Source organism: Linepithema humile, chromosome 3 (assembly GCF_040581485.1).
Source record: "Linepithema humile isolate Giens D197 chromosome 3, Lhum_UNIL_v1.0, whole genome shotgun sequence".
NCBI classification, from domain to species: domain Eukaryota; kingdom Metazoa; phylum Arthropoda; class Insecta; order Hymenoptera; family Formicidae; genus Linepithema; species Linepithema humile.
Window position 1 is genome coordinate 8,594,570 of NC_090130.1, and position 15,840 is coordinate 8,610,409.

A 15,840-nucleotide genomic window follows, 5' to 3' on the forward strand; every position below is an offset into this window, starting at 1 on the left:
GTGTGCAAGAACTATCGCCGCTCCTTTAATCTACAGATCTTCCGGAGAATAATTCGATCGGGCGCCGCCTTTTCCGTCGACGAGTGAATTTTAAATGTTCTACTAAATAAAATTGTGGTATTTTCAATACAAATAGCTGCTTTTATACGATTTGATTAAACATTTATAGTTTCGTCCGTCAAAACTCTCTCAATTTTTCACCTCGGAACAGTACATTTTCGACATTTTTCCAACGTATAAATTCGGCTCTGTTTTCCCACGTTACATAATTTCTATCAAACTCTTATGTCGTATTATTTCGACAATTCCCGGATAAAATACGGACAGCATTTCTCGCGAGCGCCCTGTATCGACTGTCGGATGCAAAATGAAAATCGCGAGGACCCCGCCGTCCAGAATGTGAAATGCAAATGAAGTTCTCGAGTTAGAAGCGGATCTACATTTTTCATTCGTCACGATATCCGAACGGTCGGATATCGGCATCGATAATACTTGCGTCTCGCTGTCGCGACACGTTACGTCATTTTTTTTTTTCGTACGCTTTATACGCTCGATGCCTGTAATGCCACCGGCATCGCTCACCTCGCACATTTGCAACTGAAACAACCGTCTCTCCTTTTCCATTTCGTCGGCGATCTCGGCAGGCGTGACCTCCGTACGAATAAGACCGGCCTCCTTCGCGTGCTGCTTCTTCTCCTTCTCGATTTTCGCATACTTGGCCTCGTAGTCCTTCCAGGCTTTCTCGAAGGGCCTCTTCAGGTCCCCCTTCACGCCCCTCAGATCGCCCTTCAGCACCGAGTCCAGTGGAAACATCACGATGTTGTTGATGTTTTGCATCTGAAGTGAAAGAATCGATCGTTCTGCACTGTTCTGTTCATTACATTTAAATCGCAGAGATTTGGAAAATTAAATAAACATAGAGATAAATGCACTTTTTTCCTAAACGTCGATGTGTTAACCGAGATTATTAATAATCACACGCGTTTAGATATGTACTTGATACATAGCGGTCTATAAATTATCTAATGTGCAAAGAGGAATATATTTAAATTATTCCACGCAACCGTCTACAATCGCAGAACCGATGAATACATCGATAAAAATAGTGATAGCGTATCTGTTCGCTATACGTGCAAGTATTAGTCTTCCTTATCTCCGGTCGCGGAGAATTATTTCAGATTAACCGATGTAATATTTTATCTATTTATCGGAATACAACCGGTCGGGCAGGAGTCGGATAGGAAATGACGAATGCGAGCCTTCAGGACCGGGAATCGACCACCGCCTCGGCTGCGGCCGGCCGATAAATAGTGAATCACCGTCGATTCGCGTCAGCACTTTGCTAGTCGCCTCGCTTGCCCTGAATAGAACGCGGGCAGCTTCCTCGAAGCGGACCGCTCTCTCGAGGGCGATTCCTCGGGCCGCTTCACGACTCTCGTGAAAACTCGGCTGGAAAGCGCTCAAACGCCCCGCATAATGGCGCTGCGAGGATAATGCGCGGCCGGCTCGTAAAGAGGCGACACTTTTCACCGCCCGCGAAGCAAGCACTAGTTTTGCACGCGAAGGTGCTAAGCTGCGTCTTCTTTATTGCTATTAAAGTCGTTCGAAATATAATAAAGCTCTATTCAAGTTACATTTCTGTCGTCGCCTGTTTAGTGAATAATTATATTTAGCGGAGTCTGAATACTCACATTTTCACAATTAATTTGGAAAATTTTGATAATCTGTTTTACTGATGTTTGCTGTGAATTCAATTGTCTTTCATTAATTAACAAATTCATTAATTGAAACAAATTTTTATTTTTACTTTGTATCTTCGTGCAAATATTGGAAAAGTAAACATAATCGCAATCTGCAAAAGTTACATTCTCGATTTTTCGCAAAACACTATAAACGATTTGTTATTTAATTTATTACATGTTAAACTTAATATTCCAGTACACTTTTCTCACCAAAGATATCTTGAATTGCATACGATAAGAGGAATATCGCCGGAATTACGTTTAATCCTTTGATCAGAAATGCTATTCGATAATCCATATTCGAATACGATCGAGAAGGTTCGCAGTTCAAGCGTCAGAGATATTACTTCCGCCTCTCGCTGGATGCATCATGCGAGTTGAACCGAAGCCAATATCGGACGCAGATACATTTTAACCAGTTGGACTTATGACGTCACCGCGCGATAGACGATCAAACGCAACGGTTCGGAACTCGGGCGAGCGGACGGGCGAACGAGCGATAGCCGGGGAAAAAAAAAAAAAAAAAACGAAACAAAAATCGCGTTTACATTCCGGGAATTTAGATTCAATCCGCGATCGTTCGCGATATGAGGCACGCTGAAAATCGCAACGGCCGCCGAATGGCACGTCTGGAGCCCCGATAAATATAAATTCGCGGTCGCTCGTGCGTGATAGAATCTAGGAGAGCCCCACTCGCGCTCCCGCGGCTTATAACGTCCGTGCACGCTTCAGTAAACGTAATTATCCCACAGTGAGCCCGTGAGACGTCTCGATTTGTGCCGCACAGGCTAACCGCATAGCGCGAGCTTAGGGCATCGTCTCGCAGGCGGAGAACCAGTTTAAATCTGCATCGTCCGGCATCTAAATCCACGCCCGAAGGATCGCGCGCGCGCATCCTTCTCCCGCCTTCCTTCACTCCGGCTAATTTATTCGCGTCGGAGCTAAGAAGATATTTCACTCGCATCTATCCGGCATAATTTTTTAAATATACGCCGCAAGACGCGTTTTATACGCAGACCGCTAATACTTTCGTTCGGCGAGACACACTTCTCGTCAGCGCGGAAGCGTCGCTTCCGTCTGCCAGCCCGCGCGTCCTTTTGCGCGAGACATCGTATTAATGCGGACCCGCCGTCGTCCAATCGCGTTTCTTAATTCAGCGGGATGACGAGCGGTGGCTCCGGGCGGCGCCCGAGGCGAGCAGCCGCCACAGCAGGAAATTGCGAAGCGCGCGGAGGGTTTCTCCTCGCCGAGCGCAATCGTCAGTCTTAGCAATGGGCGTGCGCGCGGCTGGATGTCGGAAAAGTGAAAATATACGAGCGTGGCGAAAGGACTTTTAGCATTTGCCACCGACATAATGGATTGAGTAATGTGCTTGCATGCAAAAACCGCCGGTCCCTTATCTTTTATCATCGGCTTTACTTTAGCTCGAAAAGAGCAGAGCATAATGTAACTCGTCTGATGTAAAAAGGACGCATCTCGTTGTCTCCGATGAATTTTTACACAATTTTCACGGCGTGCAATCTTCTTTCGAGCGAAATAAAAAATTGAGAAATTTTCAATCGCAAGATGAACATTCAAATGTTTGACTTTCGCATGAATTTATAACGCAGTCATCCCGAGTCGAAATTTAGCGTCTCTTTTAATGCTCATACAGCCTATATGAATCTATTTTTACGGAATTAGAACCTAGAACTCCTCTTTTAAAACTTGATCTCCTATAATTTGACGTTGAAATACTACTTTAAACCTATAGAGCCTCACAAAATAGATTGTATTACTGCGAGAACTCCTCCATTAAACCTCGAACTTTTATCTAGTATATATATATACTAGATAAATTCGACCTATAAAAGTTATTATAATGTTTAATCATAAAGGAAAATATTTGATTCGTTGCATTTCCAACTTTCATTAATATTGATACCTTTCCGTTTCCTTCTTCAAAATAGTGATATGATATCTGAAAAAAATTCAACGCAAAAAAATTTTTTTAAATTAATTTTTTTATTAAATGTTAACTATTTTAGATGTACTCGTTAAAATTCAAATAAAAATGAAAAACTATACGAGCAATATGCATAATGTGGTTGTATTTTGATTATTGCTTTATTAAGTGATATAATATTATCAAACGTTTCAGTCTTAATTTGGACCTTTTTCTGTATAAGTATTTCTGTCTGAACTTGTTTTAACGCATGTTAACTATACTTAATAAATATTATTTAATTCAATAAATATTATGTAATGTTTTTAATATCTTATTTTATATTTAATATCTTAATTTAATATTTTTAATATAATCACAAAGGTATATGGATTTTCAGCACTAGTTTTATGATATTATCAAGAAATTCTAATGATTGCAAAAATCTTCACAATAATAAAGAAAATTACTAACTACACTCACCCGAAAAAAAAGCGGTACACTGAAAATGTGGGAAAAATTCATCAAATTTCAACTGACGATAACTTCGTAAATAATAAAGATAGAAAGTTCTATAAAATATGGAAATGAAGCTAAAAATCTCTACTTTAAGAATCAATTTATTTCAATGTTGCAAAATAAATTTATTGAAAATGGCGGATGACAAAGCGCGAGCATGCAAAATTGAAAAATAATGGTTCGAGTTTGCGACGGTGCACGGTATAAACAAAAAATTGTAGCTTATTGGGATCAAAAGCGTACGAAAGTACAGAGTCTCCTCTTTAAAATGCTTTTTTATGCATCTCGATACGATGATTTTTCGCCGAGAGATTCGCATTTGAAGAAAAAGGCAGATTCTTACTTCTAGGCCTCTCACTTACAGTACAGTCTGCAAATCGTTCTCCAACGCGACGGTATACTCGTTCTCGTCCGTCTGAAGAATACAGACAAAAACGAGATTCGTCGCTAAAAAGAACGGTACTCCATTCTGCATATGTCCAGCCTGCATGCTCGACAGCAAAATTGAGTCGAGTTACGCGATGGCGACGCATAAGCGAAGGTACATTTGCTGGCCTGCGCGGAAAAAGACCGTGTTCCGCTAATCTGTTTCGAATAGTGTCAACGGATACATTACATTCGCGGACATCTCTTAAATTGTTTCGAATTTGAACAGCCGTTCGATGTCTGTCTCTTAATGAATTTAAAACAATAAATCGGTCATCGTTTTCATTCGTACAACGAGGACGTCCCGAACCAGGTCTTCTTTGGACAGAATTAGTCTCCAAGTACCTAGCATAAGCACGTTGCACGGTTGACACTGATAAATCAAGTGCCTCAGCAACGTACCTTCGACTTCTCCCATCTTCAATTAACGCTACAACTTGAGCAGCTTTTTCAGGACTTATCGTCGCCATAATTGACCAATAATTTCAATGCGAAAAGATTAATTATTGTTTACTTTGACGAAGTCGTACGAATAAGTAACGCGTCTCGAAAGAAAAAGATCAAAAGAAATCAAGCACTCTTCTCGCAATGTGCGGTCGAGCATAAACAAAAAGTCAGGGCGGAGAAATCACAAAAGATCTGCAGACATCTCCTTCGGATGCAAAACAATTGATTGAAAAATAATGGTTCGAGTTTGCAACGGTGCACGAGGCTAAACAAAAAATTGTAGCTTATTGGGATCAAAAGCGTACGAAAGTACAGAGTCTCCTCTTTAAAATGCTTTTTTATGCATCTCGATACGATGATTTTTCGCTGAGAGATTCGCATTTGAAGTAAGAATCTGCCTTTTTCTTCAAATGCGAATCTCTCGGCGAAAAATCATCGTATCGAGATGCATAAAAAAGCATTTTAAAGAGGAGACTCTGTACTTTTGTATGCTTTTGATCCCAATAAGCTACAATTTTTTGTTTATACCGTGCACCGTCGCAAACTCGAACCATTATTTTTCAATTTTGCATGCTCGCGCTTTGTCATCCGCCATTTTCAATAAATTTATTTTGCAACATTGAAATAAATTGATTCTTAAAGTAGAGATTTTTAGCTTCATTTCCATATTTTATAGAACTTTCTATCTTTATTATTTACGAAGTTATCGTCAGTTGAAATTTGATGAATTTTTCCCACATTTTCAGTGTACCGCTTTTTTTTCGGGTGAGTGTATATAATTTTAATTGATGATAATTTTAATAGCATAGAATTTTTAAAAATATCAGAAATCAATACTCAATAGTTGAATTTTGATATTATATTTTGATATTATCAAGAAATTTCTAATAATTACAAATTTTCAAAAGATAATAAAATTCAACTAAATGATATTGATTGATGATATTTTTAAATTGTATGCTATTAAAAATTATCGTTAATCAAAATTATAGTTAGTATTTTTCTTTATTGTGAACATTTGCAATCATTAGAATTTCTTGATAATATCATAAAAGTAGTGCTGGCAAAAAGGAATCTATATATTTTCAGGGTCTAAAGCGGGTCAACGGAGGGTTTTAACTAAACCCTACTTTGAAGCTTTAGCAGGAAAAAAGGAAATTTCGGACATATTGTAGCGCCAAAGTAGGTGCTATTATATACATACGATACAATGCATAACATCTACTTTGACTCTCTTATGCCTACCTCAAAATAAAAGATTAAGGTTCAATATAGGTGCTAAATTTCAACTCGGGATTTGGCGTGGAAAAAGTGTTCGTCTTTTGCCGTCTACGATGCACGCGAGAGATCGCAGAGATTCGTAAGACGCACTACCTACTCTAAATCGCAGTCATTTACAATAATTACCCGAGTCGACGGTTGAGAATTTTCGGGAGATAAAAATTCAAATGCAGTTGAAAGTCGGCTGAACGCAGGGCGTAGAAGATTAAGCGCGGAGAGCCGAGAGTTTACCTTCGTACGAATTTACATCCCGCATTCATCATTCATCGCGACCCAGATAATCGTGTGCGTCATTGCGCCACTCGATCGCGTTCGAAAGGTATAAATCCCATAGGCGATAGAAAACTGTTTCGGCGGAACGGTTTGCTTCTCCTTCTCGACGGGAGGCCACGCTGCGCGCGAGATACGCCATATGTCTTCGCCGGGGAAACGCGGTCGCGCTCTTCTCCGCGCGCGCGATCGGCCGTTCGTCGCGAAAGTTGGATCCGGCGCGCGTAAATCTTCCGCGGCCCGCGGGCGCGAAATTTCATTTCGTCGCGCACGCCGCGGCGTGCGCTTTTCATATCGATCGCCGGTTTAGAAATTCTATTTTCGCGCCTGTTCCGCGTGACACGCCGGGAAAGAGCGTGCCGGCGCCTTAAGACTCCGGTCGTTGCCGTCGGATGACGATGGACCGTGAAAAGGTTTTTCCAATAACGCGCATCGAGGGCGCGTTTACGACCGCGCGTTTCGACGTCGGCGCGCGCCTGACGCCGAGGAATCGTGCAGCCAAGACTTCGCGCAGCCCTCGAACGAAAGCGTTAAGAGCGTGCTGTTTGCAATTTTATACTTGCAATATCCCGTTAACGCGCGGACCTTTCAATTATAAATCCTTTCAACGCTTTCAGCCCTTAACGAAACCTTTGTTTTTAATTCTAAGTAATCACGCGTGGCGTACATTCGTTATCATTATAAAGTCGCGCGGCGAAGAGCGGCGAGGGGGCGGAATATTCCGTGTGTCGCGCGGAATAATGAAGACCGAAAACACGGAATGTTCCGTGACCTGCATATGACATGTTAATACGAATTTTGCTTGTAGAACACGTACCAGGGTTTTCATGAGGGCGCTCAGCTCCTTCGTGACCACCGCGAATTTGAGAAACGCCGCGCCTATGTCCGGTTCCTGTTCCTTCAGAGCGGCGTCGCCGAGTCTCTCCAGCGCCCTTCCTAAGTACACCTCGTTGTCCACGTGAGCTGGAAAAAGAAGCGCGCATTAGTTAAATCCCACGCGAAATTCCCGCGCGGAAAGAAAATCTACAAGAGCGTTACGAAAATTACTTAATACAAATTCGCATTTCTCTCCGCGCTAAATTCATCTATCGTTTATTCTATTTCCGACGAGAGAATATGGAAAGCGAAACGAATCCCGACGCTTCCTTTTCGCGGGCGCAGCCCCGTTAAATGTTCCATCGAAATCCACGAGGCTCTAATCGCTCCTCCGCATTCCTGCGAAATAGACAGGCCTCGCGCGTAACTATATCGCGTTATCTTCGCGCGCAAAATCGCTCACGCGCGGCACATAAATTTTCCGCGCGAGCATCGCGCGAATATTAATTCAGCGGCAAACATTCGAGCGCGCGCGCGCGGCTACCATTAAGCCGGCGGCGGCCGTGTCGGGCTATTAAACGCCCGCGATCGTGGTTCATTTCTAGCCGCCGGCCTGCGCTTTTCCCGCGAGCCGCGGCCCGCGGCCGCGCTGCATTTCCGCGAACGCACCGGCCGACGGCGGAAAAGACAAAGAGGGACGAGAGAAAGAGAGAGAGAGAGAGCACTCGCAATTTAACCCTTTCCTACCGTAAGGCGCAACATATTGCCGCGCATTCCAGCATTCTCCGCTCGTACCTCGAATTACGAAGCAGCCTTGCAAGGCTGCGCGCCGCGATACGTGGAATGCATTCTCGCGATAAACGCGTTGCGTTTTCTCTCTCTCCGGCGTTGCGCTCCGCGCTGCCGGGAAAGGACTTTTCCCAATCTCCTCTCTTCGATCCTCCTTCCGCTTCCCGAATCTCCCTCGCCGCAATCTCGGCGCGAAGCGAATCGCCTTCCGCTTTCCGATATTCCAATATAATCCCCACTCTCTCTCTCTCTCTCTCTCTTTCTCCGCTCCTTTCTTGTTCGTCTTGCTTTTTCCACCACTTCCCGCAAAGTTTCTCGACCGACATCTCGCCTCTCGCATGTAAGCACGCGCGCACATGATCGAGAGCGCGGAATCCCGCTCGACTGCCGAGTGAAAATAAAAACTTCGCGCCCGGCTTCGGCGACGATGCCGGCTTCTTCTTCTTTCAGCGAGCGTCTTGTTTATCTTCACCGCGGACTCCCGCGATAATTTGCCGCCCCTTGTTGCAAAATAATTTCCGCGACGGGGGAGGGGGGGGGGGGAAGCGTCTTGGAATTCCCGAGCTTCTTGCATTTCGCGAAGAGGCGAGGAGCGAATGCGGTTCGTCCCGTTATCCGCGCTTCCAAACTCATTCCGGACCCTTTGTTCCATTCTCGCGTCTCCACGCTTCGATTTTCTCTTGTTCCGAAACTCTTTCGCTCGATATCCGACCGCACTCTCCGTCTTTCTCCCCGCCGCTCGAAGGAGACTCCAATCTGATTGACTTCGAGCAACGTCGAAAGGCGGTTGCCGCTCGACTGAAGGGAGAAGCGCGTCGTCGGGAGAAATTTCATTAGCCGCGGGAAACTTCCCGACAGGATGCACCAAGGGACGACGAGTGAAAGGGGGAGGGGGAGGGCGGATAAAAGGCATTGTCCCTGTGTCGCGAAGTGGTGTTCGACTCACCCGCGGCTGCAGCCGAGTATAATCGCGGTCCATTCGAATGGATAAGCCCCGGCGAACTCGTTCGCCCCTCGCCCGGTCGATGAAACTTTCAATTACATTACGTCGAGGTGAAAAAGGGCCTTCCTCTCATCTCCCCCTTTCGCAGAGCGGGCGGCGTTATGTCGCGCCTGCTTTAAAATTCCGAGTGAAACACAATTGCGGGACGCGACGGGCGCCTGTCCGTTAATCGAAAACGATGAATAAAACACGGAGCGCGCGGGAATGAAGGAAAAGAAACGGAAACGTCCGATCTGCGCGTGAACGCGTGTGGCGCGACGCGCCATTACGCTTCCATAAGTCAAACTCGCGATCCCGTTTTCCCATTTTCCCTTCGTCCCGTTCGGCGCGCACCGGCTTCCTTTGTCGTCGAGTTCGTCCGCTTTTCCGCGCGTCTCTTCACCCCTCCGCCCTTTTTCACAGCGCACGCGAAATATCGCATCCGAGTGAATTTATCAGCAAGAGGATAAACTCCGCGAACCTCCACGCGGCTCGCTGCCATTTCCTCCATTCTTGTCTCCGAGCGGCCGGATTTATCGGCCTCGCGCCCCATTGCTCCCCCCCCCCCCTCGCCCCTCCCGTCTCTCCGGCGCTCGTCGCCGGAAAATTACGCGGAAGCACTCGGAAACCTCGTGAGATCCGGGGCCGGCCTATAACGGTCGTCGTAGCTTCTCGCAGCGCCGGAAACGCTAATGCATTGCCTCTGAATTTTTCAGGCGCGCGCCGCACAATCGCGATGCTGCTGCGGCGATATCCGGAGCTGCGTCTCTCACGAGCGGGGAGCATCAAGCCGGAGCTCGGAAAAACGAGCGTGAACGGTGCGAGTTTTGCCGAGAGTAACGCGTCGGAAAAATTACCGGCGGAGTAATTCGACGCGGAAAATTGTGCACGCCACGCTATATTACGGCTAACGGTGAATATTTTTTCGATCACAAGCGACGATTAAGCGCGCGAAAAAATGTTTTTCTACTCCGCCGCGCCGGGCCGGGCCGCTAAATTCCGAGCGTTCTCGCTGACCGTTGTCAGCGAAGCGCTTCCGCTGGAAAGTTTCGAGAGAGTGTTCGGGGCGCGAGAATGCTCCCCCGAGTCCATTGTCTCCCGGGGACAACACGCGCGTCACGGCATGCGATTCGCGCCCGAAGCACTCGGAGCGATACATCCTGCCTATCGTCGGGTAGCAGCCGGAGACGGAAGAGAGGGAGAGAGAGAGAGAGCGAGGACGGGTAACAGGTGAATGAGGAGGGACCACGAGCGAAACGAGGGGAGGTGGACGCCGGAACGGTATCGGGAGAAAAGTGGTCCATTGCGGCCTGACGCGGAAATAATGCTGACCGGTCCGATACGGACGGAGTCGCGATTTCCAGGGGTCGATTGACGGCTGAAAAATGGCCGAAAAATCGCCCGAACTTTAAAAAACAAAAAAAAAAAAAAAAAAAAACAACGCGAGTGATGCATGCATTTAGCATGGCGTGTTTCGATCGCGTGTGACAGCAGTTTGTTATTTGGTGTGTTGTTTCGGAGAACACGATGTAATATTTTGAAAGTTTCATTAGCTTTGTTTATTACACCGTGGAAATGTTATTAATTTAATTTCACTTTGCTGAATGAACATTTTAATTTTATATCGCGCTTCGTCGTGTATTCTTCGTACGCCGAATAATATTTATCGATGGCTCCCGAATTTGTTTAATTAGCATTACGGTACTTTCGCGGAATTGCAACTCAAAATGTACAATGTAAGGGGAAAAAGAAAAATGATTATCAGCTTCGGAAAACGGTTGTATTAAATCACAATCATTAGACGATAAACAGACACAAACATGCTCTTGTTTTCTAAGAAATATAATTACGCCGTTGAATTTTAATCAGAAGTATAATTAAGGGTACAATTAGAAAATATAATTATACCGTATTATTTCATAGGAGGATAAGCGTGGGGGCTCAACGCTTATTCACTGTTACTGATTATTATGATTTCAGGAATTGCATTGTTACGCAACATCGCAGTCTATTTTTAGAAGATTACAATGATCTTAGGAAAGATAAGCGGCACAATGATACGAGGTAGATAAAGTGGCAATTAGCGCAAGATACGCGTGGAACAGACTCCCCGAGATTACGAGCTAATGAAGCACAGAGCGAAGACAAGAGCCTTCGTGGCGTGGATGATGAAGAAGCTGCGCAGAGGAAAGGATCGGAATACAAAGGCAAACGAGCAAAATGAACGGGTAGTCGGAGAATCTCGAAAGGATGGCGAAACTGACTCGCGAAAATGATTTAACCGTATTGCGCGATCAAAAATTCAATATTCTTATTGAACTCAACATCCCCGCGCAGCATTGTGCTTTTGGCAAAACGCACACGCTATTAATTACGTGGAAATAAATAAGCGCATGACTCGATGACAAGTAAGATCTCATCGGACGGCGTAAAATAATTCCACGTCATAATTATTATTTAATGCGAATTATTCCGAGCATTAAGCGCGTGTCATCGCTACGTCGCATTTGAAGAGCGGGGCGGAATAAAAGAGCCCTCATCAAAAAACAATTTCATAATGCCGGGCTCCCACGAGATGCATTCCGACATTACGCGATATAATTACAGCGCCGTCCGTACACTTCCCGACAATTACGGCGGAACGCCCACGTGGTTTCTCTAAGGTCTTCGGCGACGTTTCGCGAGAGAGGGGGGCAATTTCGCGCGACTACCTGTGCCCCGTTGCGTTCACGAGAGATCCGTAACTCAAACTCCAATTCAGAAAGAACAACATATCTGGCATGTTTGCTCGGGTCTGCCTCACGCTGGGAAAATATTTGCGAATACTTGCTTTCGTGTGGTTAACTCGTTCCTTATCTAGCTATGAACAATCCGGAATTATTCACGAAAATTCACCACGGCTCAAGTCAGAATAGGATTGTTGAAGCGAGAGAGAGAGAGAAAAACAGATTCGCATAATCTTGAAAAGAGGAATTAGGAATATCGTTCCGCGTGAAACGAGTGTAACGGAAGATCGCCACGGAGAGGAAAAAAGCGGCCTGAGCACGCTACTTTCGCGGAATAATGCGAGCATTATCGACCCGGCGAGGAAAGGAAACGCCGCTTTAATCTCTCATTAGTCTCGCGGCTAACGCGGGGCCCGGCACGCGCTGCCAGAAGTGAATACGCGAAGTCGGTATTCGACTCGAGCCATTTTCTGCCGATTTACAGCTACATTTTCAGCGAAGAGCGGCTGATATCCATTTCGGATTCGTGAGAAACCGAGGGCGATTAGAGTAACTGTAATATTACGATTGCATTGTACTCGTGATCATCGTAATTATAATTGAGACTCAATTATATTAACTATGATAAACTATATAATCACAATGTGCGCAATGCGCGTTTACCGCTATTCCGAGGCTGGGAGCGACGCGAGATTACTCAACTTACGCAAGTATTGCTCGTAGTAACACTTGCGTAACAGTGAACCTTATAAAAATAAGTCATATATATTTAATACACACGCGGGAAGGTAGCGCATGCATAATAATATACGAAGGGTTGATGACAAAGTCACGTAACTTTCACATACGTTGCACGCGCGTTACATCAGTTAGAGCAACGTGCCTCGACATTTATTTGCTCCAATAAGCAACAAAATGCTAAACGTTTATTACAAAAACAAGAAACAATTTCCAACAGATGAAAAACATTGACATTATATCCGTCATTTCTCTCGCGTGTGCGTTCATTGCATTTCTCTCGAATGCAACAACTTTTGACTGTCTTTTATTGTTTGGAAAATGTATTTTAATCTTTCATTTCCATCGCTTTCGGCAATAAAATTGTGTCGCAGTTTCCTCTTTCCATCTTAATTGAAGAGATGCAACGTGAATATTCTCTACAGCGCTTTTGATGACTTCAATTGTCAAGCGCGCATAATATCACGCCTATGAATAAATGACACAGTCTGATAACTACGACGTGCTATGCGAGCGATGCAGCGCGATATATCGACGCCGGGCGACGACGCGCTATCGATCGCACGCTCATTTATAGACCGAGAAGCGTTGAATACAAGTGCGGTATCGTAAAGATGCCGATCGCAGATTCCAGAATGCGAGGCATTCGAAATATAAGCCCTTGTAGTCACGCAGGATGGCCTGCTGCTCGGGGAAACAAAGCGGGCGCCAGAGAAATCGATCTGTCTGCCCGATGGAGAAGTGGCGGAGAGCCGGCGAACCCGACCCGTAAAAGTCAGTGCACACACCGTTCAGAGTTTCTCAGTCGGAGTCTATAGACCCTCAGGATGTTGACCCGCGACACGGCTTCCCCATTCGAAGGCAATAAAAATCCCGACCAACGCCCGTAAAATTACGCCATATCGCACTGACAGACTTGTCCGAGAGAAAAAAAAAAATGGTGGAAACCATTTTTCCACTCGTTTCGAGACACCGTGCGCGCGTACAAGACTGAAGCGAATCTTTATTTATAATTCCGTTAATTTTCACAAGACCCATACGTAAAGAATGAGATTGAATGAGATTGAATGTCAAGGTTTCCGAAAGTAATCGATCATACGATGTTTATAATTGTAATATTATTTGCATTAATTTCAACGTGCGCTACACCGAACGTATCGTACAATATGTCCTTTCGTTCAAGTCCAGATGTTACGCTAAAACCATTTTTCAATCGGACAGATCGTGATTGCGTTAAATAAAAAAACACTAAAAAAGAGTATATCGGCTAAAAGTGTACATTGTTCATCGTGCCTTATAATTAATGATCCATACATCAACGTTTGACCGCGATTATAGCGCAAATAACGGCATTTAACGCGCACACGAGTCTAGCGTTTCAAGGTGACAATTCAAACAGTCACGAACTACGTGGAAGGATTTTGCCTTTTCAGGCCGAGTCAATCATCGAAGCTAACAATTGTGTACACTTCGAGAATTTTTGATACATTTAAGCGGCGTATAAAATAAAATAAATAAGGATTGAGAAAACGTTTTCGGTAAATCGAAGATGACTTAAAATTTGGACAAAAAAATCTATCATTAAAATTTAACTGTAGAATTTTTGCACACTCATACGTTAGAATACAATTTAACGGTTTCGAATGTTGCCACTGAGATGTTCTTGAAAGAAAAAAAAGTACGAGTTGCGACAAAAATTGGATGACTTACCATTTCCGGAGTTGTGGATAGCTTTGATGGCCTTCTTAAGCTTCGTGAGACCATCTCTATCGAAATCCAAGGTCTGAAACAAGGACATAACGGTTATGATATGACGAAGCATGTAAAATGGTAATCTCTTAAACCACAAAGTTTTTTGTGAGTCAGACTGTTATCCAATACGGCCGGTTTCACGTTTTAATCAACAGTGAATTGTATCGTGCGGGCGACGCGAATATAAAAGATATTTCATGGTTTTTTTTCTATAAATAAAGAAATTTGAATAAGATAACATAAATAAGATACGAATAATATACGAATAATATAAATAAAGAAATCTGAGATCTTATTAAGATTTAATTGTTTTAATATTAAATATTTTAATATTTTATTATATACAGATTATATTATAAAATAAGATTAATTAATTAATAATACTTAATGCTCTTATTCTGCTTATTTATTTAAATACACAAAAATTTTATTTTTAATTAGAGTCGGTGTTTTCGCGATTCTTTTTGATGTAAAAAAGGAACTTTTTATTAAAATACAATTATTTTAATTATTAAAAATTTAATTATTTTATATACATATTATGTTATAAAATTATAACATTTATTTAACAACGTTCTCACTCTCCTCCTTTATTCAGGGCACAAAGCTTTTGTTTTCAATTGTTGACAGTGCCGTCATTTTTACTTCTCAATGCAATTTTTTTTTCTCGCGGAGCTTCAGAAGAATAATTCTGTATTCATGAATACCGCATATAGTCGTCTGAATTTCACGAGTTATATTTTTCGCGGGGGTTATAAATCCGGATGTGTCTTTCACACAAATCCGTCACGGATTCATGAAACCGGACGTCCGGCTGGCACCCTACGTGATATGAACATAGTTTTATAAACCGTTCAGTCAGATTACAATCGTAATGATTATCGGCATTTTCATCGCGTATTTAGCATTAAACGATACAATCATCCGGAAGTGACTTTATTTAGCATACATTTGGTTGTTTTTTTATCTCGGTTGCGCGACGTCTGAATCACCGGTCTTGCATTCGCGTGCAGTGCACGACGTTGCATCTTCGCGGGCCAAAACAACACTCACGGTCGCGTCGCGTTTTATTTCAGCACAGACGGGAAAATAAAGCAGACACAAGGTGACGCAAAGCGTGCAAAATATAACGATATCAGGAATCAGGAAGACAATATCCAATCGAACGTATATTCTTTCCGTCCCAATTTCTTTTTCTTTTTTCAAGTATAAATTGACAGTCTACACGTGTTTTCATATTTTACAGAAAACACAGACTAAATGTGTGATAAAATTCAGTAAAAATATCGGACAAAAAATATTCTCTTTCTTGTTTTTGGAATTAATTGCAACTACAAATATCAAAACGTAATCCAATTTTAAAAAGAAGAGGCATTGAATATCCATTATTATTATATCTATTAAATCGAATAATAATCGTCTCATAAG

General features: G+C 43.5%; 1 protein-coding gene across 3 annotated transcripts in view; it reads right to left on the reverse strand.

The window, feature by feature from the left end:
- Positions 1-15,840, reverse strand: part of Asap (ArfGAP domain of ASAP) — a 47,219-nt gene that overhangs the window by 11,756 nt on the left and 19,623 nt on the right. For all 3 annotated transcript variants that reach the window (XM_012374459.2, XM_012374456.2, XM_012374458.2), the window contains exons 2-4: positions 14,371-14,443; positions 7,427-7,572; positions 583-837 (exon numbers count right to left, since the gene is read on the reverse strand). In XM_012374459.2, the coding sequence (XP_012229882.1) occupies positions 583-837; positions 7,427-7,572; positions 14,371-14,443 (474 nt within the window). The remainder of the gene's footprint in view (positions 1-582; positions 838-7,426; positions 7,573-14,370; positions 14,444-15,840) is intronic.